Source organism: Melanostigma gelatinosum (assembly GCF_949748355.1).
Source record: "Melanostigma gelatinosum genome assembly, chromosome: 1".
Lineage (NCBI taxonomy): Eukaryota > Metazoa > Chordata > Actinopteri > Perciformes > Zoarcidae > Melanostigma > Melanostigma gelatinosum.
In genome coordinates, this window is record NC_136634.1 from 3,147,430 (window position 1) to 3,170,688 (window position 23,259).

The 23,259-nt window shown below is 43.6% G+C and overlaps 1 protein-coding gene across 1 annotated transcript in view; it reads left to right on the forward strand.

The window, feature by feature from the left end:
• Positions 1 to 17,242, forward strand: part of poc1b (POC1 centriolar protein B) — a 37,508-nt gene extending 20,266 nt beyond the window's left edge. The window contains exons 11-12 of the mRNA XM_079267663.1: positions 15,141 to 15,446; positions 16,490 to 17,242. Coding sequence (XP_079123789.1) covers positions 15,141 to 15,446; positions 16,490 to 16,654 — 471 coding nt within the window. The 3' untranslated portion in view covers positions 16,655 to 17,242. The remainder of the gene's footprint in view (positions 1 to 15,140; positions 15,447 to 16,489) is intronic.
• Positions 17,243 to 23,259: the final 6,017 nt, after the last annotated feature.

Here is a 23,259-nt window from a genome sequence, read left to right on the forward strand (position 1 = left end):
GTTGGCTCATGCCTCGTGTAGAATTTGAGTAATCCTGACTTGTTAACCCAACATGAGGAAGAGAAAATGTTTGCAGTGGCAAGGATCTTAACACGACTCAAAACTTTAACTTCAGCAAAATGAATCATAGCACACAAGGATTTTGCAACTTTCTAAATCTGTTTGTCTTTGTTGCCTTGGCAATGACCAAACAGGAGACATTAATCACAAACACCGTCTTCCCTATTTGTGTCTGGGTTCAGTCAGACGTCCTATGTGGATGATTAGCAGACGGTTACTGTCGGGTGAACCCAAAGACACAGGGAATCGGATAACACGAGGAGGCACTGCCACTTGGCACGTAACGGAGTGAAAAGTGGAAGTGTAGTAGAACGGAGAGGGAGTAAACATGAGGGAGTGATGAAACAAGAGGAACCAGAGTTGCTGACTGACTCATAGGATGTAAAAACAACAGAAGACGGAGCCAAAGAAAGAAAGAACCGAAAGTTCCAGCTAAGGGAAACAAAATAACCCTGTTCTCCGGTGCGTGTCTGGGTTGACGACCTAAATTGGTGGTCTGCATTTACTTTTTGTTTCAAGTGTGCGCCCGAGGCCAATCCCTTGCTCTGTGTAAGGTTGTTGGTTAAATCTTATCCACATGTGCAACATTGATTAAACCTATCCACTAGGGCTGGGCGATATGGCCTAAAAAAAAAATCTCCGATTTTTTTACAAAAAATCCGATTCACGATTTAAATCGATTTTTTTCCCCCAAAATTTTTTGCAGATGACAGAAGCTGTTGAAAACAATTTTTTCTTTTATTTTGTGATGATTTTCCCAAGTAGGTTGATAAAAATAAAGTGCAAACAAAACCTGAACATTGTAGAAAGGTGCCTGTAGTATACAAAAAGTATTTGGTCACTCTTTTGTTTGCCTGAATCATTTAAATATAAAATTTAATTAAACATAACATTAAATGGCATTAAATAGTAGCCTTCCATTGTAAACAACTGTGCAAATGTAACTTTTTACAGTAAGCTTTTCTAACTGAATACACTGATACAAACACAGCATGAAATAAAATGTATATGACCCTTTAACATTCACATTTTCAAAAGTGCAACATCTGATCTAACATCAACATAACATATTTTGCACAGTAAATAAGTGCATGTAAACAAAATCAAGTGCATTCACAACATAACCAACAGTATTAAACAGTAGTGCATGTTTTTTCTAAATATTTTTTGCCAGGAAGACAAGCCTGTCTACTACCTCTGGCTTCAGGCATGCACGGTGGCATGTAACAATGCCCCCCCCACACACTGAAAAGCCTCTCAGAGGGGGCACTTGTAGCTGGCACAGAGAGGTATTTCTTTGCTAAAGTACTTAGCCTTGGAAAGTTAAGTTGGTGACGCTTCCACCAGTCAAGTGGATCGGTGTCTGGGTCAACCTGCTGGACCACAGGTCAGTTGTTGCGGAGTAGAATGACATCCCCTCCAGCTCCGCAGAGATCCTTTGGCGTGTACTATTGTACAGCCGAGGCAAGGCAACGTCAGAAAAATGTTTACGGCTTGGTAGCACGTACCTGGGGTCCAAAGCTTTGAGACGGTGAATAAACCCCGGCTTTTCCACGGTGTATATGGGCACCATATCTTTTGCGATATACATCGCGACTGCATCCGTGATGGCTTTCCACCGGGCACTCTTCTTCTCATGCGGAGTACAGTTGGTGAATGTCTCCAAAATGCTGGGTTGTCGTTGTGAGGTGGCGGCGGCGGCGGCCAGCAGTGAAGCTGCTGGCCGCCATTGTTTTAGTTTGTAAACAATGCGCGCGCACTCTACTACGGGAACCCAACGGGGGGGAGGGGTGGGGGCGATTTTCTCGATTTTCAATAAAACACATCGCCTTAAAGCACACATTCGAATTAATCGATTAAATCGATTTATCGCCCAGCCCTACTATCCACCAACAAGCGAACTTGCACAGCCCGGTTTCACGTTCGAGCCCCCATGACAGGAAACATCCTGCAGATGTGCCCTTGAGAAAAACACTGATTACAGGGGGACTGCTCTGCTGCTGACCTCTGACCTCCCTGGGAAGCGGGAACAAGAAAGAGGATTTTCTCTTTTAAAATCATAACGTAACTAGTGAATAATACACCAATAGGAACGAGCTGAATAGAAATGATTTACTTATTATTGACTGACCTTTTAAGAGACTGGAGGACGTTAAGGCCCTGACACACCAAGGCCATTGATGGATGTTTTGCTGTCTTTGATCATCTGTGGCTGACCATCAGCTGTTGTCTTTATCAGACTTATTTTATCGACCAGTGGAGTCGCCCCCTGAATGGCCATTAGAAAGAATGCAAGTTTAAGATACTTCCGCATTAGCTTGTGATTCTATCCAATACACTTTTCGTCAAATTAAGCAAAAAGCTCCTGACAGTACGCTAGCTGTCCGGTCCGTATGTCCACTTTACATGTCAAGACACACAAAGCAGATAACTTCTTATGGCCGTTTTTATTTGGTTCTGAAGGCTGAACCCGGGCTCTGCAACCGCACTGCAGACTGGACTAAGCAGACTCTCTGAACGTGGGATTTCCCAATCCAGCAAGCACTAACTTCACCGGGAGGAACAGCCTGCAATTATTTCAGTCATTGTTAAAAAACGAATTGAGTCAATAACAGAAAATATTCCGCGACCTCTGTCTGGAATCTCACCTGCATTGCCAGTGGACGAATCAGAATCTAACTTTAGTTTTTCCGCTACATTTCCTGGTCCCCACAAAGTCCCTGCACTCGGGCTTTATCGTGCAGAACATCTTTGACTGGTCAAACACAAGCTTCAGGCTTTTACTACTTGGGTGGTGCTTCATTCACACCTTAAGTAAGCACTGGGTGCCAAATATATCATGTAATGTTTGTTGACGTTATAAAGTCTGGCTGAGAGAATCTTTGCCCCCACTGACTGAAATCCAGGGGCATTTTCAAAAAATTGGGAGCACTTTTTGAAACTTGTGAAATAACATTTAACCTTTGTTCAAAATAATAAATGTACTTATTTAGGCTTACAGTATATGAGCAATTGTCATCAAATGGCAATAAGACTATTAGGCAGTAGTCTACAGATTCAAAGTGTTTTCTTAGATTTTTGAACAAAAAACAAACATAACTCAGACAATCATATTCAATTTTATTCTTATTTCTTTGTGGTTATTTATTGTTATTATTAAATTTTTTTTAAACAACTGTTAACAATTATTAAGTCAACGATGCCTTGATTACAGTCGCAGTAGGTCTGATTAAGAAGCGCTCCGTTTTTTTATTTGTTTAGAAAGTTCGGGGGCATTGTTTGCCCCTCTCCTAGTGATATCGGGGGCAAAATGATATATCTTAGCGGCATTTTTGCCCTTTGCCCTCGTGTATTTACGAGACTGCTTCAGATACAGTGGAAACACAAACGGTAATGTGTAATCAAGTTCTTGATTAAGGTCCTGAGTTTAGTTCCTGTGGCCCCTAAACTGGAACCCGGAACTATTTTTTTTCAGTTGCAACTGTGCATTCAAATTGTAGGTTCTTCTTCGCGCCGGTGGCCCTTCAGGTGTCATGTGTAGCTCACAAACACAGACTATCAACTGGTCATTCAGGGACACGGCGTTCAGTATGTGCTTGTCAGCTGGATGCTGGCGGTATCTTTGTAGTTCACATGCAACTTTTAGGTAAAGATGGGACGTGACGTGATGGGTCTGCCTTTGCAGCGCTACTTCTTTGAGGTTAGTTTGGTATGTCAGTGCCCTATTACAAGAGGATATGGGTTATAATTCAGGTTGCCTGGTACTAAATCTACAGCTGAGATTAAATTAGCTGGTTTGACGGAGTATCCAGACTACCAGAGTCTAAACAGGACTCCAGACTCGGAAATAAAGAGATTTTGAGGACAGCCACGATTCCTCTTGGCTATAGCAACAGCCCAAAGGTAAAAAAACAACCTGGCTTCGGTTAAACACATTAAACAGTAGCTCTGTACCTCGCGGGAAACACAATTAGCCGCATTGGGACAAAGGGGAGTATTGTGGGTGTATTTGCTTTGGTGTGATCATGTATGAGTGTGTACTTGTGTTGTCCCAGATGTGAATGTGTGTGACAGTGTATGGGTTAAGGCCTCCAAAGCACACGTTCACGTTCAGATGAGCTTATTTGCTCTGTGGGTGTTTGCTGAGTGAAATATGGCCGAGTCAGGACAAACATCTTCCTGCCACCTCAGCCATGCTCGTGTTAAATGTCTGTCTTTCTTTTTCTCTGTCTCTCTCCCTCGCCTTTTGCTTTTTTGTCTCTATCTTCCATCCATCTGTCTCTGGTGGTGGAGGGGGCACTTACTGACTTGTCGTGAACTTATCATCTGGATGCCAGATCAAAGTAAAGAACTGCAGAGCCAGAACTGACCTGCCATATCTTGTCCCGCTTCGACCTCGACTCGGTACATTTAATCTTATGTAAACTCAACACCTTGTTTGGTGAAGACATTGGAGTGCCCTTTAGTTATCATAATTCCGGTGAATGTAGGCCATGTTTGCTTTGTGCTCTTATCTGTGGTGTAAAGAAAGTCACGACAGGACCCGAGTGGTGTTTAACGTCAATGATCAACGAGATTTGTGTCAGGAAGTGTTGAATGTCAGGAGAACTTCTGTGAAGTACGTCTCACCTTTGCTGGAGCTACGTAATTGTGGCTTAACACATCTTCAAAGTGATCATTATCATGTATATCTTTATGATTTTGGGAGCAAAGTTATTTTACTGGTCTCAGATATGTATTATGTCTTCAGCATGTTCTGTTTTCACAAAATATGCAAAGTAAAACACAAGTGTCCAATATTGCTGATATACCTGTATTTTAAAAGGTAGTTGAGTCATAAAAATGATCTCGTGCAGTTATCTGAAGCAGGAAACAATGGGCCTCGTGCACGAACCGCTCGAACAAACAGATTCCTTCTTAAGTGGCGTGTGTGAGTGATTCAGGAGAACTTTACGAGACGTCCAGACTTGTCGTACGAGTTCAATTAGTCTGATTCATAATTACACTTCGTAATTAAGTTCATATTATCTCGTTCAACTATGCAATTCAAATTATAGGCAGTTATAATTTTAAATGTATTCATATAGCTTAATGATCTCAGCATTGATTTAAATTGGATATAGAGGCGTTTGGATAACACTACAATACCAATATGGACATCTTAAATGATTCCGTTGCAGTCCTAGCGAGACGTTGGTCCATGGAACCATCTCTCCTGTGTTTCAGGTGTTATTGGAGTGTTGTTGATGGTAATTTACAATTCTCATGAAAGCAGCGGCTGTATAACATTGGCTAACTTCTTTCTTTACTTTTGCTGGCACATTGCAGCGTTTCTCTGCATGTTACCACCGCCGTCATTTTGACTTATAGGGTCAAAACTCCAGCAACACTTGTAGCATTAAGTATAAAGTCATAAGTTTCAACCTTTGGCTTTCAATAAGAGCGAAAAAGTGACAAACTGATAGAAAGAGGAATGTGTTGCTGGAATTCTGACCCTTTTTAAGACCGTAAGACTCTTTAAGAAGGAAGGCTTTCTATATTACGTGCGATTAGGTTAAGTTTTGCCAAAAATACACAGTTTTCTGATGTTACCAGAGTTTGCTGAATCGGACAAGGCCGACTAGTACGAGCCCACTGAACAAAGAAAAGTAAGTCAAGATAAGAAACTGTTCTTGCATGAGGTCCAAGGGTTAAAGCCACACGTGTCAAACGCTCCAACTTAGATTACATTTCATACCAATGGTCACCGTGTTTCCAAACTGTTCTTGTGGGCAAACAACAAAATGCTCTGGTCGCAGTGTTTGTCCTGGTCAGTCAAGCATGCTAAGACAAAAACAACCAGCCCTCAAAGCTGATGATGAGTCTGTGCTCTCTAGAAATGTAGAACACATGGAATATGAGTGAAAAGTATATATCTAGAAGCACAGGAGCTGTGGAAAGCCATAATAATCAATTACCCACCACGAGCGAGGGCTGGGACATACACTTCTCAGAGGCAGCCAAATTTAATTTCCTGCCCCTTGTTGGTCTGGTAATGCCATGTTAATAGCTTCCTGCCCTCATGCATTACAGCCACACGTGCTTGTCGATTTCCGCCACAGCCTGCCTGCCTAAGCTCACTGTCGCACGTTCTCAGCGCCGAAATGGACACAAGCACGCACAATTAATATGATTCGGTTATAATAATTGACGACATCACGCTAAACTGCTCAAACGCTTGTGGGGTTCACACTTATCCAGCCTTTGGGTGAATTTAGGTAAAAATAAAGCTGAACATTAAGTTATCAATCAAAGAGCATTTTGCAAATGCGACTCCTCAGATTGTATAGAAGTCTATGAGAAAATGAAAATGTGTGTTTGACGTTACCGCTGCTTCTCATCTGACTTGTTGGCGTTTCTTTTCTCTGTTTACGTGCTCGTCTGTGCTGGTGTGTCTGTAGGTGGTTCTGTGTTCTTGTACCTGTGTATGTTCTCTGTTACATCCCGAAACATGAAAGCATTGCTGCGTTCAAGGGAGCTGCAGGAAGCTTAACTCTGTGTCCCATGACGATGACTCATCTTTGGCATGATGCTATTATATAAGCGGGTTGGCGTGTCCTCTTAAAACCGGGCACAGGGATACCGGATCACAGGCAGAGGCTTTTTGTTACGAAGGCAGGCGAACTGGACTACCTGTATTAACACATGGCTGGCTGTACAGATTACCTACACCACCTGCACGTGTTTGGAGTGGATCTTATAGCAGTTGCAATCTGCACTACAAACTATTACGATTACAGTTGTTGTTTTACATCGTGCCTTTGACTCCCATGAGTTTATGATTTGCACACATTTTCAAAAGTCTGCTCTCCATCTGTGAAACTAAACCTTTTCCTTTAGTTTGTGTCTTGAATCGAACTAATAAGGGTTTGTAGTCCATTCATCATGAGCAATAGTCTGTTGTTTTTTCGAGACACACTGGTGATAATGAGTGCTTTTTCACCCGGCAACGGTCCAGATCACGACTCGCTCTCCGGTGTGACTCACTCTTAACAGGAAGGAGGTAAATTGAGGGCGTCTTCAGACCCGTGGCGGGGAAATGAAGAGAGGGTGAGATATCTGTCGCTGCCGCGTGGTCCCAAAACAATCCATTTCACAGCCAACAGAGCCGGTTTCCACACCAACGCTGCGAGTGCTCGTCCAAATCGAATGAACACTGAGCAACCTTTTGGAGGATGCTTTCAACCAAAGTCCTCCACTGGCTCCATTTTTAGCATGGGGACCTGTAACCCCATCAACAGAAGTGCTGTGTTCTACATCCATTGGCACACCGGATTGAGAACACCGAAATATTTCATCCTTACACATTATATAAAGCTGTGGATTCATTATCTACAACTTCTAAATGGCAGGAGGTTTGCAGTATTTATTATTAATAATGTTTCATTATTTGAGCAGGTGAGCTCACGAGCTTGCTTCTTTCAAGGCTTTGGCTTCAGGTACACTCAGAACCAGAAAGTCTTTTGCCAAGTATATTTGCACATATAATTAGACTTTGTTTGTAGTGTCTGTACACTATAATAAGTTACAGTTGTGCAGCGGTGTGTTGGGCGTCCTTGTTGATGAGGCCGACTGCAGTCGGGAAGAAACTGTTTTTGTGGTGTGAGGTTTTGTTCCTGATAGACCTCATCCTGTCACTAAACTAGCGATAAGAAAAGCCACAATGTGGTCTTTCTACATGTCCGCATAAACCCTCACAAATACTCTCTCCTCCTGTTGTGTGAGCAGTTCTTTCTACAACACCGTGAGCATCTCATTTTGGTTTGTTTTTTCCCAGTGCTACCTTATGTTACATAAAGTGCTGCAGGAATGACATATTTTTGCCGGCCGAACAGGAAGTTATCATCGAACTAATCTCTACAAACAGATTCTGTAATTCATATTCTCCCTTTGGCTCTGGTTTGGTGCACCAACTCCTGTTTTTCTTTGTTTTGTCATGTTTACTGCATTTTGATATGTAACCCTGTGTTTGATTATGGCAATACATTTTACCTTCAACCTTGAAATCTGTCGAGCTCTGTGGGTCAGTGATCCACGCTGTTCTAATGACAACATACTGGTTCTGGTGGGTGTTTTGTCAGGATTGAGATGATCATTTCCTCTGATAAAACAATGAACATCTTGCTCTTGGGTAGATGTTGCACCCCCCTCTCTCTCCACCTCGTTCTCTCAGTGCCTGACGATGAGTCATCTTTGTTCTCGGTGGGATTCAGCAACAGTTTCTCGCTCATTTATCCTGCAGAAGTGGGTCAGAGTGCCGAGTTTGTCTTCTCGCCAATATACAGCTTTCCTCTCTCTCTCTGTATGTCTCACTATCTTACATCCCAATAAATCACCAATAAAACAAACTGGAGATGGATTGCAGTTCAATTCTGCATCTCAGGTGCATTAGAAAGGGCCGCGGTGATTGGACATTGATCAGCAGCACGTTAACCACAGCTGATCCATGAGATTTATTCGTACAAAGTTACTTGGACTTTTATAAAGCAAGACACATGTGCTGCTGCAAAACCTCCTCGAGTGGCTAAGTATCTGTTTGCATTACTTTCCACCAGGGATGTCCCGACCCAGTCTTTTTGAGTCATTTAATATTGGAGGGTTACCTAAATCTTCATTAAATCTATTTAATGCACTGAAATAACAGGAGTAGAGAGGATGTATCCACTTCCTCAAATCCACATGAACCATCAGCTCGTCTCTCAGCGTTTTGAAAACCTCCGACAAAAGATCCAATTAGTGGTTCCAGCTAAGTTATAGTTACATGTGACAGTTGCCTTGTCTGCACATGTTTTGGTGTGTTGCTTTGCGTGTCCACGTGTGAGTGAGAAACATCCTTACCTGTGCTGTGTGCGTGTGTTTTGTTTGAAGCGCTACAATGCAGGTGTTGATGGAGCACCGGGGTACATGACAATTAAGGAAAATGAATCCTCTGATGTGGCGTTTTGGCAATACAGACAGGAAGCGGAGCCGTCAGTGGCTTCAGATCTCTTGCCAGTTTTACCTGCCGGCTGACTTCCTGTTAAAGGTTAAAGGTCGGCAGAAGATATTACCACACAGGAGGCAGGTTGATTCAGTCTGTACTGATGCTGCTGCTACTATTAGTACCACGAGTACAAACGCCAATGTTCCCTCTTCTGCTAGTACTGCACGTACCGTTGTTTCTGCTCCTTCTGCTACTAAATGCCCAAACCCACTGAAGGTTTTGACACACGTTTTTTAAGTACTCCTGTTTGTTTGAGTTTATGGTCTTAATTGCTAGTTTCAAGTCTTCTTCAATACAGCAGCATTTGGTAAGTTATTGTCCCACTTAGATTAAAATAGACGATAAAGCAGGGTATGCTTTAGGGCGGGGCTACCTTGTGATTGACAGGTCATGTCACTCCTCCTCAGTCCAAATATGGTCACTTCTGTTCACTGGCTATAACAATCCAAGATGGCGACGGCCAAAATGGCAAACGTGAGGTTGAAAACCAATCGTAAACAAACCAATGGGCGGCGTCTTGACAACTACGTCCACTTCTTATACAGTCTATGCACCAAAACTGTTATGACACACGTCAAACTGCCTCTACTCCGACCGTGTTCTGATATTAGAGCGTCAAATGAGGACCCAGCGACCAAAGCGGTTTGATTGGAGCGAGTTGAAAGGAATAAAAAGCTAAGAATGTCTCCCTACAGGATAGGAGCATCAATGGACGAGCATTAAAGGAGGCATTTTGTTTATCGCTTCCAGTATACAGTTGTGCCTTAACACTTCTTCTCTTTCTAGTACTGCAACTAAAACTGTTACATCCAGTGGTTCTTTTACTAATATTTATACTATGATTAAATGGGCATTCAGACCAAAAACTATTGTTTTAACGGTGTGTTGTTTCACGTACCGGTGAGGCAATGAAATATGATCCAGGAAGTCCGGTTTGGCCATTAAATCCATGAGTTTGAAGCTTATCAGATGCAAGTAATCATTGACACAGTGATCATTGATACAATCATTGACTTGCAGGAAATTTGAGCGTGGGTCCACTTTTCCTTTTAGCAGACAACCCTGCGTTTCTTTAAGCAGGGACTGTCTTGGCATCAAAGGAGTTGCTGCCATTTTAGTTTTTTGTTCCACATCTGTAATGTTTGTAGTGTTTAAAACGTTACATCAATTTGTATTGAACACTAAAAGGCACTAAAAGAGCGTCGAGGAGAGCAGGGCCCAGAACGCTGTTAGTAATCAAGGGAAGAATTCTGCAGAGTGACTCCAGCTGTGTGCGGTTGTGTTTGGGTGTGCGGTGCTAGTTGTTGAGCGAGTAATTGTGTGTGCGTGTATGTGTGTGTTTGTGTATGTACGCGTGTGTCCACCGTTTGGTCCGGATGGCAGCCAACAGTAGTTGTGTGTACCAACACCATTGATGTTTGCTTGGAATGCATTTGTGTCCAGAGGGCAACCATGTGCGAGTGTGTTGGTCTGCAGAAATAGAAAAGTGAAACCAGGGCGGAGGGTCAGGGCCGGCTAATGCCTCCTTTTGATTCTTCTTTTTTTTAAAACAAGGACTTCCTGCCTCCATGGAGCCTGCTTCATTTGCGGCATTACATGGCGTCCTGTGACCAGGAAGCGCTGCTCTCACCATCACAGGACCAATTTCAGCTCCACACCAACCGTCTAATACAGGAAAGGAGTGGCGAGGTCACTTGATGGGTACGCGCTAGACTTGGGCTACATCATTTAACTGCGCAACAGTTGCTAACATAGACAACGAAATCGGCAAAACTTGTAATTCGTGATCAATGTTGAAATGCACCAACAGTAGTCGAGGCTGATGTCGTATCAAGTGAAGAATCGGGGAGGGACAGGTGATGACTGATGAGAACCAATCAGGAAGCGTAAATGTTTTAAAATGAAAGCGTAGTAGTGTACATGTAGCCTTAAACAGATGAAAGTGTCAATATATCCTTTGACCATCATGTTCCAGTTTGTCAAAATATTCCTAAAATTATTTCTGCTTCTTCCTTTTTTTTTGCGTAGGCTGGAAAGGCGTCTCTCCTAAATGGTTTTATAAGTATTTCTTGTCATAAAATTGTTCCATTTTGATTAATTCAAGACATAATACAATACAATGAGTATGCAATCAATCAAACTCCGTCATATCAAATGTCAGTGACGCAGAGCGGCCAATTTCAGATTTCTTTTATCAAAATAGTGCTCAGTCACAGCGCTGACTCGCCAACATGCTGGTTGAGAACACATCTCTTTTTGCATCTTTTAGAATGGAATAAAAGTTCTTCCTCTCTCACCGCTCATAGCCTCCCATCCAGCCGGGCTGTTGTGTCATCACGACGTACTGGATGAAAAGGCCCAGGCAGTGGTGTATCTACCTCTCTCATACAGAATACTGTTTATGTGTTTTGTTCGATAACCCCTTATATCACGTTGCTTATCGCACCTTAAGTCGTGCTTACGATATTTGTTTGTGGTCAGCGTGTAAACCCAGCCAGCGCTCGGGCTGGCAGCTCAGTGTGAACACTAACATCACGAGGCTCGAGGGCCCATCTGTGTCCTCTCCAGTGGACCACTTCACGAGGCACGCTCACCCTGCTCATTTAGATTCACCCACAAAGTCAATTATGTCACAAAGTTATGTCAATGTCATCTGACAGAATAATTGTTGATAAACAATGTGGGTCAAGTTATTATAATTTTTGCTCACTTCACTTTTTTTGAAGACGAGTATGTGGCTTCGGGTAGAGCGGGGGAGGCGCCACAACATCAGAGAGGCCCTTCAATTAAGATCAAACAGCTTTTCTAAATGTAAGAGGTCACGGTGTCTGAGGTTTCCTGCCCGCACAAAGAGAGCGCAGCTACTTCTGCTGCTCATTGTGTTTTTGATCAGACATCAGTGATCAGGGAGGGTTTTCCTCTTGAGGATCCCTTTTGTTCGTAAAACAATGGCCGGTAATGTTGACATTTTAAATGCGGGCTCCTCTTCTGACAACGCTGCCGTGTTTGTTACATCTGACCCAAAGCGTCGCCAGCGTTATCACTGAACTATGAGTCTTTCACCAAACGTTCTGCACCGAGCCCCTTTATCCCCACAGAGTCCAGTGTTGCGCAATCGTCCCTCCATTCGCGACGCCACGTAGAGACAACGTGGACATTGTTGCCTCACTGTCACCACTGACCCCCCCCCCCCCCCCTTATTATCACAGCAGCTAGTTCTCTGCTCTGCCCCAAACACCCACTCATCTCCCATCGCACGAAAAAAACCCTGGCTGGCGTCACGCCATCACCATATTCCCGCCACTGCTGGCCGCGGTCACGGTGAGCCATGACCCCTGACATTCCACAGAGCTTAGTAGAGATCAGAGAAGAAAGATGACCGTTAAAATGATGAAGTTTATTGTTCTATATGTCTTGTTTTAGCACTCTGTGCCTTATAAGCACTATAGTCAATCGTATCTATGCATTTCTAGCACCGTGTCCTGATGGAGATTCTGTCTGGACGTAATGGGCCGTCAGTCAGTACATTGGATGAAGTGAAGTAGTGTGACTGTAGATCTGCTTGTTCACATCATTTCGCACACTCTCCTGTCTATCTGATCGTGTAAATAGCCACCAATTAACACGTTTACGCGCCTCTAACTTTTGAGTATCTTGCAAAATGTTTTTTTTTTATATATTTGTTACATGATCACATGTTACCCTTCTTCTGAAAACTTTTTATTTGACGAGTTCTCTGCTGTTGCTCCTGTAGGGATCATTAGTTTCATAAAATCGTGTGTGTGTGTGTGTGTGTGTGTGTGTGTGTGTGTGTGTGTGTGTGTGTGTGTGTGTGTGTGTGTGTGTGTGTGTGTGTGTGTGTGTGTGTGTGTGTGTGTGTGTGTGTGTGTGTGTGTGTGTGTGTGTGTGTGTGTGTGTGCACTGATTTGATACTCAGGCCAGCCAGGGTACCCTGCCTGTTAAATGTTTGATTGCACCCAAACTTCCTGGCGGAGGGGAGGGGGACGGTGCACATGGAGGTCTGCGTCTGCCGAGCGCAACTGAGCTGAGCAGATGTTGGCCAGATGTGGCCAGGGAAGAGGGAAGAGGGGAGGGATAAAGAGAAATGAACGGAGATAGAAAGAGAGACTCACCATCCGCACACTGACAGCTTTGTTCACTCCGGAGTTAAGAGTAACTCTCCCTCCTCCTTTCCTCACACACTCACACTGCTCCTCTCCTCCCTCCTCTCCTCCCTCCTCTCCTCCTGCCTCCCTCCACGCTCTCTTTGAAGTGAGGACAGTGCGCAGGAAGCGAGCCGGAATCGATTGCCCCGTGCATCGGGCCAGGAATGTGTGACACCCTCCTCCTCTTCACGCTCCTCTTCCTTCCTCCTCCGTCCTCCCGACACATCCCTCAATTATCCCCCCTCTGCTCGTCTTCATGCAGTCCAGACACAACCTGCCCCCCCCCCACCTCCACCTTTCACACAAGACCCTACTATCACTTCGGCCTGACCTTTCTTCCCTTGGTGGCTGTTTGAGACCAGACACTGATCTGAGGACAGCGGCTCAAAGTGTCACAGTTTGTGCTGTTTTTGACAGAGTGTGTGAGTGCTGATCTGAATGCAGAGAGCTCGAAATTGCGAAAAGTTCAACAACTATTACAACTACTATCTAGAAATGGTGTTTCATCTTCCTTCTCAAAATGCAAAAAAAAGACCACGTCCTCCTCTGAGTTCTTTTTTCTCTTGCCCGGTCAAAATGACTCGAACGATACTGGTTTGAATTGCAAACCACCAGCAGAACAAAGTGCCTGTCCTGTGCAGCTTCTGTGTGAAACCGTTTAAATGTGAAGTCATTCTCAGTCGTCTCTGCCCAGAGAAGTGATGAGCTTAAACTTAACATAATGTTCTCTCTCTTTGTTCCTTCTCCCACCATGTGTTTTTCTTCACTCATGAAAAGAAATCTCATTTTGTCCTCTCTCAATAAAAGTGGAGGTCAAATAAAACACGAGATATTCTCTTCCTGCTTTAGAGTGCTAATAACCTCGTGGACTTGTCTTTTGCCAGCAAGTTAGTCAGTCGGTCACCGTCTGTCGTTCCGTCAGTACTCCAGCAGTGTGAGTCATCCACCTCCTTCAGTCTGCCAAGTTACAACAAGCTCAAGGTCTGCTCCACTGACGGAACGAAGAAGCAGGAAGGATGTTGGCTGAACCTGCACAGCATTATGTATCACGACACACGTTAGCCAGGTGAATTGGTCGTCTGGTTGCTGCACATTTCAGACAGTCTTATTCAATTTTAAGTTGATATTGTGCTCACACTTTGACTGAGCTTTCAATTTGTCTGAGCGATTACATTCTTACCTTCGCTTTAACTGCTTTAACTGCTCACACTTAGTTCCGTCACGATAACTCCTTTAGTTGGACGATATATTGCCCCAGAAATAATTGCGATAAATTCTAATAATAGGTTTTCATTGTTAAAGATATAAAATCAAAAAATGAATAAAATGGACTCTCGGGCTCTGCGTAATGTCTTTGCAATGCCGAAGTCTAGTCATGGTTAACCTCGCTGTTTATTCTGCCGTCATGTTGGTTTCAATGTTGGTGACATTCTTCTGTAAACAAACAGGCACGTTAACACAACGGTATCGAGTTCAGCAAAAATGATTGAGCTCATCTCCATATGTCGTACGATGAGTCAATAACGGGAAAATTGAGGTTATAGCCATAATATCGTACGATTGGGCGATAACGTAAAAATGATGGCGGTCCTGTCCATATATCGTACGATGAGTCAATAACGTTGCTCATGGTTATATCCATTTATCATGCAATACGTCAATGAACTTAAAATGATTGAGGTCATGTCCATTTCTCGTGCGATTCATCGATCATGGTTTTTAGTGGCATGTCCTCAATTAAATGTCAAGGTGTTACAACAATGATTTGATATAATGCGGGTTTCTTCTGGGCTGCAATGCATTTGATGTGAGAAAACATTCATGGCGGACCTGAGAACGGCACAATGCGCCGAAAGTCAAAGTCTTTCTTTCTCTCTCGTTTTCATCTCCAGCTCTTCAACGGGCGAACACACTTGACGCCCTCGCAGGCCGCCGCCAACAGTCACCACTCCAACCGATTGGCGGCGCGTCACGTGACCGGTTCAAGAGTGGGAGGATGGATGGGAGACGAAAGTACCAGCAGGGCAGATGCGCCTGTTTGGAGCCAGACTGGGGACGGCGGGGGAGGAAGAGGAAGGAGACAAGAGGAGGAGGAGGAGAGAGGGCAGACGCAGCCATTAGAAGTTCTCTCCGGTCATCCATCGAGTCTGGACTCTATCCTGCGACACATTGTTCAACAGTTGGATATTCTCACGCAGGTCAGTTGTTAGTAAAGGTCCAAACTGTCAAATCAAGACAGCGAAATGAATGTGAAAGTGTGGGAGGCAGGCTAACGGGCGAATGTTGAAATTTAAAATCTTTCCAAATGTCTTTGGTGCAAGATCTAGATCGCAATCTGATATGTTTTTCTTAATAAGAAAGGTTTTTAATCCCCTCCGTTAAAAACTCACAGCATCCATCTGAGGCCAAGTCGAATAAAAAAGGCATAAAATGAAACAGAAGTTTTTATTTGTCCTTTTAAAGGGACTCTAGTGCTCCTGAAATACTACCGCTGTTGTCCACAGGGACCGCCAAAATCAACACAAAATGAACATTCCTCATCGTGGCTTTGAATATCCATACACAACAAGTTTGAAAGGTGCAACACAAATCATGATTTGGGGGGAAATGAATGAACAATGCAAACTATCTTGTTTACACATTGAAGAGCAGCTATCCTGGCAGTGAGTTTGACATGTATCCAAAAAAGAAGTCCTGATGCGTCGTAATGTTTTCCAATTGCACATCTCATGTACTAATCAACAGGAAACATAAAATGCATGCATGCAAATGAAACCCATCAGACGAGTATGTCCACATTTTAAGGTTTGCGCTGCATTTGTTACCAGAAGATCACCTCCAGAATAAGATGCGGTCCGTCTTCTGCTTCCCGTCTTTAAAAATGAAGTGATAATTCATGAAAAATGAAGCGTAAGGAACTGTAGAACATTCTAGTCATCGTACATATTTTATTGAAAAAAGAGGCTTTTAAACTTTTGGTATTAACTTTCAGCATCAAGTCCAAAAGCCGAGACACTGATGTGTCACAAGAACTAAAAACCCTCTTCTGTCTCTCTTTAGCTCTCATGTTGTTTTTCCATAACTGTAACAGGGTTGATTTTAAAGCTCTGATCTCCGATTTTCATATTTTCAAGTTCTATAATTATATGACTGCTTTATAATTATTGTACCCTCCCTCTCCTCCTCGTCCTCCTCCTCCTCCCTCTCCTCCTCCTCCTCCTCCTCCCACCTCCTCAAACAGACTGTTTCAGTGCTGGAGGAGCGTCTCACCCTGACTGAGGACAAGCTGAAAGAGTGTCTCCTCAACCAATCCCAGATCCTCAAGGGAGTGCGATCGTCGGGAGGACGGAGGAGGACGGCAAGCGAGGAGACGTCCACTTCCCCTGAGGACCAACACACCGACTGAAGCACAAACACACAGGCTGATGCTTGACCCCAAGACTGCTGGACATGGGTGTGTGTGTGTGTCTATATACATATGTGTGTCTGCGTTTCATTAAAAACGTCCACCTTGGTGGTCTCTCTCGGGTCAGTGGGTTTATCAGGGTGTGTGTGTGTGTGTGTGTGTGTGATACGTTCTCAATGTCCTTCACCTCTTAAGGACATCGAGCTCTACAGCCAATCACAGTCTGGCTGGGACATTCCATTTGTGTGTGTGTGTGTGTGTGTGTGTGTGTGAATGTACTTGTACAGCTATCTTTGTGAGGACCAATGTGCGTTGTAGACCTTGAGAGTGACGACATTTTGGTCGGTCTTCACTTTGGGACGGACCTGCAAAAGGCCTGTTTGAGGGTTCACACTTGGATGGGCTCAGGCATTTAGTTGTGATGGTTCGGGTAAGGGGCAAGGGAACGCAATGTCAAGTGTCCTCACAAAGATAGAAGTACAAGGTTATGTGTGTGTTTGTGTGTTGATATGGATGTTACGTCCAATCGGGACAGCTGCAGCTATAAGAACAGACGGTTGTATGACCTCTCTTTGTGTGTGTGTGTGTGTGTGTGTGTGTGTTTACACGTGTATATTTGTGCATTCGCACATTTTAGCAGTTGGTAGCGTCTGCAATTACATCTTTGATTGTAATCTTTTTTGCATATTGTTTTTGTAATTTTAAAACGTCTCAATTGCCTCAAAATATAACTTATATGAATAAATGATAAACTATATTGCACTAATGTTATTCGTATCGTCTGTGTATAAGTCGAGACAAAAGCTGATAAAAACCTGCTTTACACTTATTTTATTTGATAGGAGCTGACGTTCGCACGCGTCTGCAAGACTTGAATATGAATCTGAATTTCGGCCATTTCAAGTTTGAGGAAAGTGAAATGAAACACTTCTAAATCATTTCAATGCCATCTTATCTTCATGGGTCAGAAATAGTTTTTGTGCTCTGAATTTGATTGAGAAGTTGCTGCTGCAACAGACTTTTGTTCTGACAGTTCATACAAGAAAAAAGGTCCCATATGGAATCCCAGCGAAATTAGAAATAATGTGAAAAGTTGTGAATAATAATTGGAAATGTTTTTACTTATAATTAATATATAAGTAAATAATAATTGACACAGAAAGTCAAAAACGACATTGTAACTCGCTATCTAAAGGTTCTCTTGACTTGCAATTTACCCTAAATATGAAGATTTTCATCAAAACAAACTCATAATCATTTGGTTTAGCTGCGGTAGCGGGCTTCCATGCCGCCGTGTAACTCTTGCTGTCTGGTGCAGCTTGTCCACGTGATTGGTGTCACACTGCCTCTTGCCTCCACCAGCGCCTGTGAAATGTTTCGGCTTGCCCTCGCCCAACGTGGAGACTTTAGCTGTTTATGGTTTTTCCTGCGGCGGAGATGTGGCGAGCGATGCGACCGGGTCGAGAGGAAGCAGTAAAAGAAAAAAAAGAAGCCGCACAAAGGGAGAGCTCTCTCTCTCTCCGCTGGCTGCTGTTGGCTCTCGCCACCACATCCTTCGCTTCCTCTCTGGCTTCACGGCTTCTCATCCTCCTCCTGCATCCTTTGCTCTCTCCTGGTTACATAAAGTGGTGCGGCCTGCAGAGATGCGGGACCAAATCCAGTTCCCCACATCAGAGAGGAGACCGTGGAACAGTGGAAGGCCTGGGGTTTCATGCACCATTAAAAAGACAAGAAATGTGTGAAGTACGGACCCACGTTTCCACTAATATCTTACGTTAAAGCTGACGAACGGGCAGCTATTGATATGACAAAATACACTTTGGAATTGACCGTGACTCAAGGTCCACTTACTCATTTCTTCTGGAGCTTTTGACCAGATCGCATGGTCTTGAAAAGCTCCAGAAAGAGCCACTAAGTGGACCTTGAGCTGAGATGGTTTTGCCAACCTTTTAGAAGCTCAAGCCCCGACTTACAAGCTTAACGTTTGAACCAAAATGGATGAAAAGTCCTTAAAGGTGCTAAATTTGAAATTCTATTTTCTCCACACGGCTCACAACCACTCTCCACCTCCACTTCCACTTCGATCTCATTTAGTGCACACAGGCCTTGTTTTACAGTTCACACACACACACCAGCGTAGTGTGTGTGTGTGTGTGTGTGTGTGTGTGTGTCTTCAGTGCTTTGTGAACATGATCCAATAACTTGTTAATAGCTTCCTGGGGGAGGAGCTTCCTGTTGATATTGAGGAAGGAGCTCCGGGGCTGTTGACTTGCCACCAGACGAGCGCACGCTCCCAGTTTACTGCTGAACTGCGTGTGTTTGTGTTTGTCTGTTCGTGGAAGTATTTGTGAGAGCAACTCTGATCGGTTTCCACAGAAATATATTGATTTGTCAGGCTATGGTATTGACTTTTAATCCGATATCAGTTCATCAGATATCGATGCCTTTGTCTGCTGCTGATGCGATCGATGTGTAAACATGAAACTCACAATGAGCTCGAATCTCCTTCAGATTGTTTGTTCATTAAATGATCAGTTCACCCAAATCACAAAATAAATCTCTTGAGTTGATGCTGATATCTATTTTTAGTTCTATTTGTTCAGGATTTGAGCAGTCAGCCTTGACCCAACACGATGGAGGTGATTGGAAATTGGTTTGTGGTGTTCACAGCATTGAACATGTCCTCAAGGGTCCTAGATGCTTTTTTCACAGTTTTTTTCTCATCCTGACAAGTAAACAATTCTGGTTCCTGATTGCTTCTTTACAAAAATACAACACAACCTTTCTGCGTGTGCAATCGTTTCACCCCAAATGGTAAAGTTGTTGTCTCATTGCCGGCACGAGATGGAAGCCAAACATCATCTTTAGCTACCCAACTCAATCAACAGACCGCATTTTTCTCCTCCTCTTCCCTTCTGTGCCGCTTCCTGCCCGTCTCTGAAAAAACAGCAGGATCATCGTTTCAGAAAATTCCCCCTCAACCTCCTTCAGGGGACGATAAACGGAGGCCAGGGACAAAAGGAGGAGGGAGTGGAAAGAGCCAGGAGAGCGGAGGAGAGGAAGACCCACGCTTATTGAGTTACACTCAGTCTCACTCTCAACTCAGGATATGGCCTTAACAATAATTGATTGTAGTTTATGTAATGTACACACACACACACACACAGTGACACCTGTTCAAATAGGTTGCAGAAGGGGAAAGGTAAACAGTGAAACCTGCACACTGCCCAACTAATGGCTCCCCTGTTTGTTTTTTGTGTTTGACTTTTCCTCGGCCGGAAAAATGCCGCCTGTTTGCCAGAAGGGTTGAACGACCTGCTTCCGTTGCCTCTCTCGTTAAAAAAAAACAGAAAAACAAACAGGATTTTGTTTTTACATGATTGGCAGTTAAAGTTCTTGCTGCTGATGTGGTTGAAATAAAATCCCTGTTTTCCTAACAGAAGACACACGAGACGCAGGAAGGGAGGGTCGGGAGAAGCAGGGCTGCGTCGGGCAGACTGTCGGACCTGCTGCAGTAACATGAGAGCTTTTGTCGTACATAAAAGATCTTCTTGGCAGCTTTAAAGCTCAATTTCATGGACTGTTGCTTGATTCAGATTAAGTATTCTGGAAAATGTAGGAACAACACAGTACAGGATGGACTCTAAAAGGGTCAATTACACTGCAAAATAGCTCGTGCAACAGTAAGACATTCAGCTATCGTCTATGTTCTACTTCCTGCATTCAAAGAAATGTGTTTCCTCCGAGCCAGCAGGACAAGTTGTTGACATTGTAGGTTTTTTACAAACAGATTTGTTGAATGTTCACGTTTTTGCATTCGGTCAGAGCAGGTGATGTAGTCTATCATTTGAACGTCATTCAACGTGACACAGTATATTAATGTGTACAGCAAGCAGTGAAGTCCAGTAAGGGTACTAATTATGCTGGGCGGGTCAAATAACAACACATGACTTTCACCCAGGAGACCAGTGTTCTCGTCCCGTGTGAGACCAAAAGTAAACGTTACGCTTGTTATCGAGTGTTACGATAGAAAGTCTGCTGAGGGCGGTCGCTATTTATTTACACGATTACATTGTCACGGTATTATTCTCTTTTTTTCACCTTAACCAAGTCGTTTTGTTGCCTGGCCACTCGTTCCGCGTTGACCTCGTTTCATTGTGCATTTCTGCGAGTCTGATACGAGGCTGATATGAAACATATCTGTACTATTGGTTCAGAAACGTTGACATTCATCGTACTCGTGGATTGAAGAAATCATATGCCAACATTTGTTATGCTAGGTTGATGCCAGTTCAACCACAGAGTGATTCCATGTTAGATCAAATATTTTAGAGGCCTCTAAATAATTCAGTTAATTCACAATTATGTGAAGCATAAATGTCTATAAGAGTCAGAATATGTTCCCCTGGGAGAAGCGTTATTGCTGGAATGATGTCATCTCTGTCATTTTATGCTGGGGAGGAAATAATATTATGCTATTTTAATGTGTAGGTCATTGTTTGGCTACAGCAACCTATTGTCCCGGTAGATCATTTTAAAAACTGAAAGTCAGCAGTGAAGCAGTGAAGCAGTGAAGCATGCTGGGACATCTTTGCCGACTGGTCTCCGCTTAAACACTCGTGGGCTGTTTTTACAAGGCTTAGCGTGTTGAAAGCTTATCTCCGGTGAAAAGGGGGGGAGCGGTGGATATTTAAAAAAAGTGAGGGAAAGAGAGAGAGAGAGAGAGAGAGAGAGAGCACAGGACGAAAAAATAAAAAGCTGACTTCCACACGGGGAGAAGGTTCAAAGCGACCTCCGCTCCTGTGTGATCTGTTTGTTGTCATTTGATCCCTGAGTTGATTCTTTCTCTCTCTCTCTCTCTATCTCTCTCTCTCTCTCTCTCTCTCTCTCTCTCTCTCTCTCTCTTTTTCTGGCTTCCTGTTCCTCTCTTTCACTCACAGGAAACGGGGATGCATGTACACAAGGCCTCTGACAACAGGTTCACCCTGTTCCCTTCCTTTGGGGGCCAATAAAATGTTATTTGTTTCTCCTCAAACTTCCTGCATCCTGGACACACAGTGTACTGAACCCTAAATAGTTCTACTTCCACGACATAAAAGCAGCTCGAGTTCATAACCGCCTTACCAATAAGCCACAAAAAGGCGATAGGGTGCGTTTTAGTAACACCAGGAATACCAATCATTTTTCTCGGAAAAACGAATTAACTGTGTTAAGCACTGGACGTGTACGTGCATACCTTTGTTTAAGTTATTGACATAACAGGTCCAGTTTCCTGTGCACTGTTTGCAGTCTGCCCAGTCAGCAGTTTGTGCCACCACAGGGAGCAAACAGCGATCTACATTTCCTCAGAGCGTTTCATTTGCATCGGTCAAAGACTTGTATGTGAATTGGCTGAATTTGTTTTCATCTTTGTGTCACTGACAAAACTAGCCTGGATTAAACACACACACTTTATTTAAAGCTCACAAGATGTTTATATTTACAGTTTCACTGGTTTTATTGTGAAGAACTGGAGAGATTTGGAAATAGGTGCATGCTCACTCTGTTTGAAGCTTTAACTCTACACCATAAAAACTTCAAAATAAAATACCAAACACTCGTTTCAAATCAACCACAACCACTTGGAGGGGGAGGCGTAGTACACACATTAACATCACGATGGTGAGAGGACACAAACTACCAGAATCACAATGTTAGACTCCAGACTGGGACCTGAGTCAGAATGTTAGACTCCAGACTGGGACCTGAGTCAGAATGTTAGACTCGAGACTGGGACCTGAGTCAGACTTAAGTTACACCCGAACACTTCAGATGAAAAACTTGGCTTGATACCACAACTGCAACAATAAAAGCTTGCAAAGCTGCACACTTGTTATGAGCATATGCATTTTAGGAACTGGTAGCAGTACAAAAGACGACACCAAAGACGACTACAGAGCTCGGGCTCTGCTCGCTTTGACTTGTTTCAAGGAAAGAGAAAAAAAACAACGCAAATCTGTCCCAGTCCCACAAACGCTGCCGGGCTTCCGCCATGGCTCGGTTTTCAGTTGTTTTATCTGGTTATTTTTCTCTCTGGAACAAGGGGAACGTGGGAACAGCCCGTCTCCGTCCCTCAGATAAGGAAGTGGCGGACTTCCCGGCATCTTGGCATGGCTTTGGTCCGGAGCCATGTGGGTCACAGGTCACTCCAGTGTATCACACATCCTTCCTTCCTGGCCGTCCACGACCTGTTTGGTGAGGCGGACTATTATCATGGCCTCCAATGTGTACATATATATATATTCATCAGACTTTTTATAGCCACTATCTATTAATAATTAGACTTTTGTATGTCGTAAGTGTGTATACTTTGTATTTCTGGAGAGAAATTTCTTCAATCGTGTAAACATGTTTTTTTTGGAGGCAACATCTAGTGGCCATTAGAGGAACTGCAGCTTAAGAAAGTTGGACCAGCTGACATCAACCTACTTCCCCTAACGTGCGTGTGTGTGTGTGTGTGTGTGTGCGCGCGTGTGTGTGTGTGTGTGTGTGTGTGTGTGTGTGTTTTACGGGAAGTGCCCTCTGGGATGTGTGTGGCAGCTCTGATGGGCATATCCTATTTACCC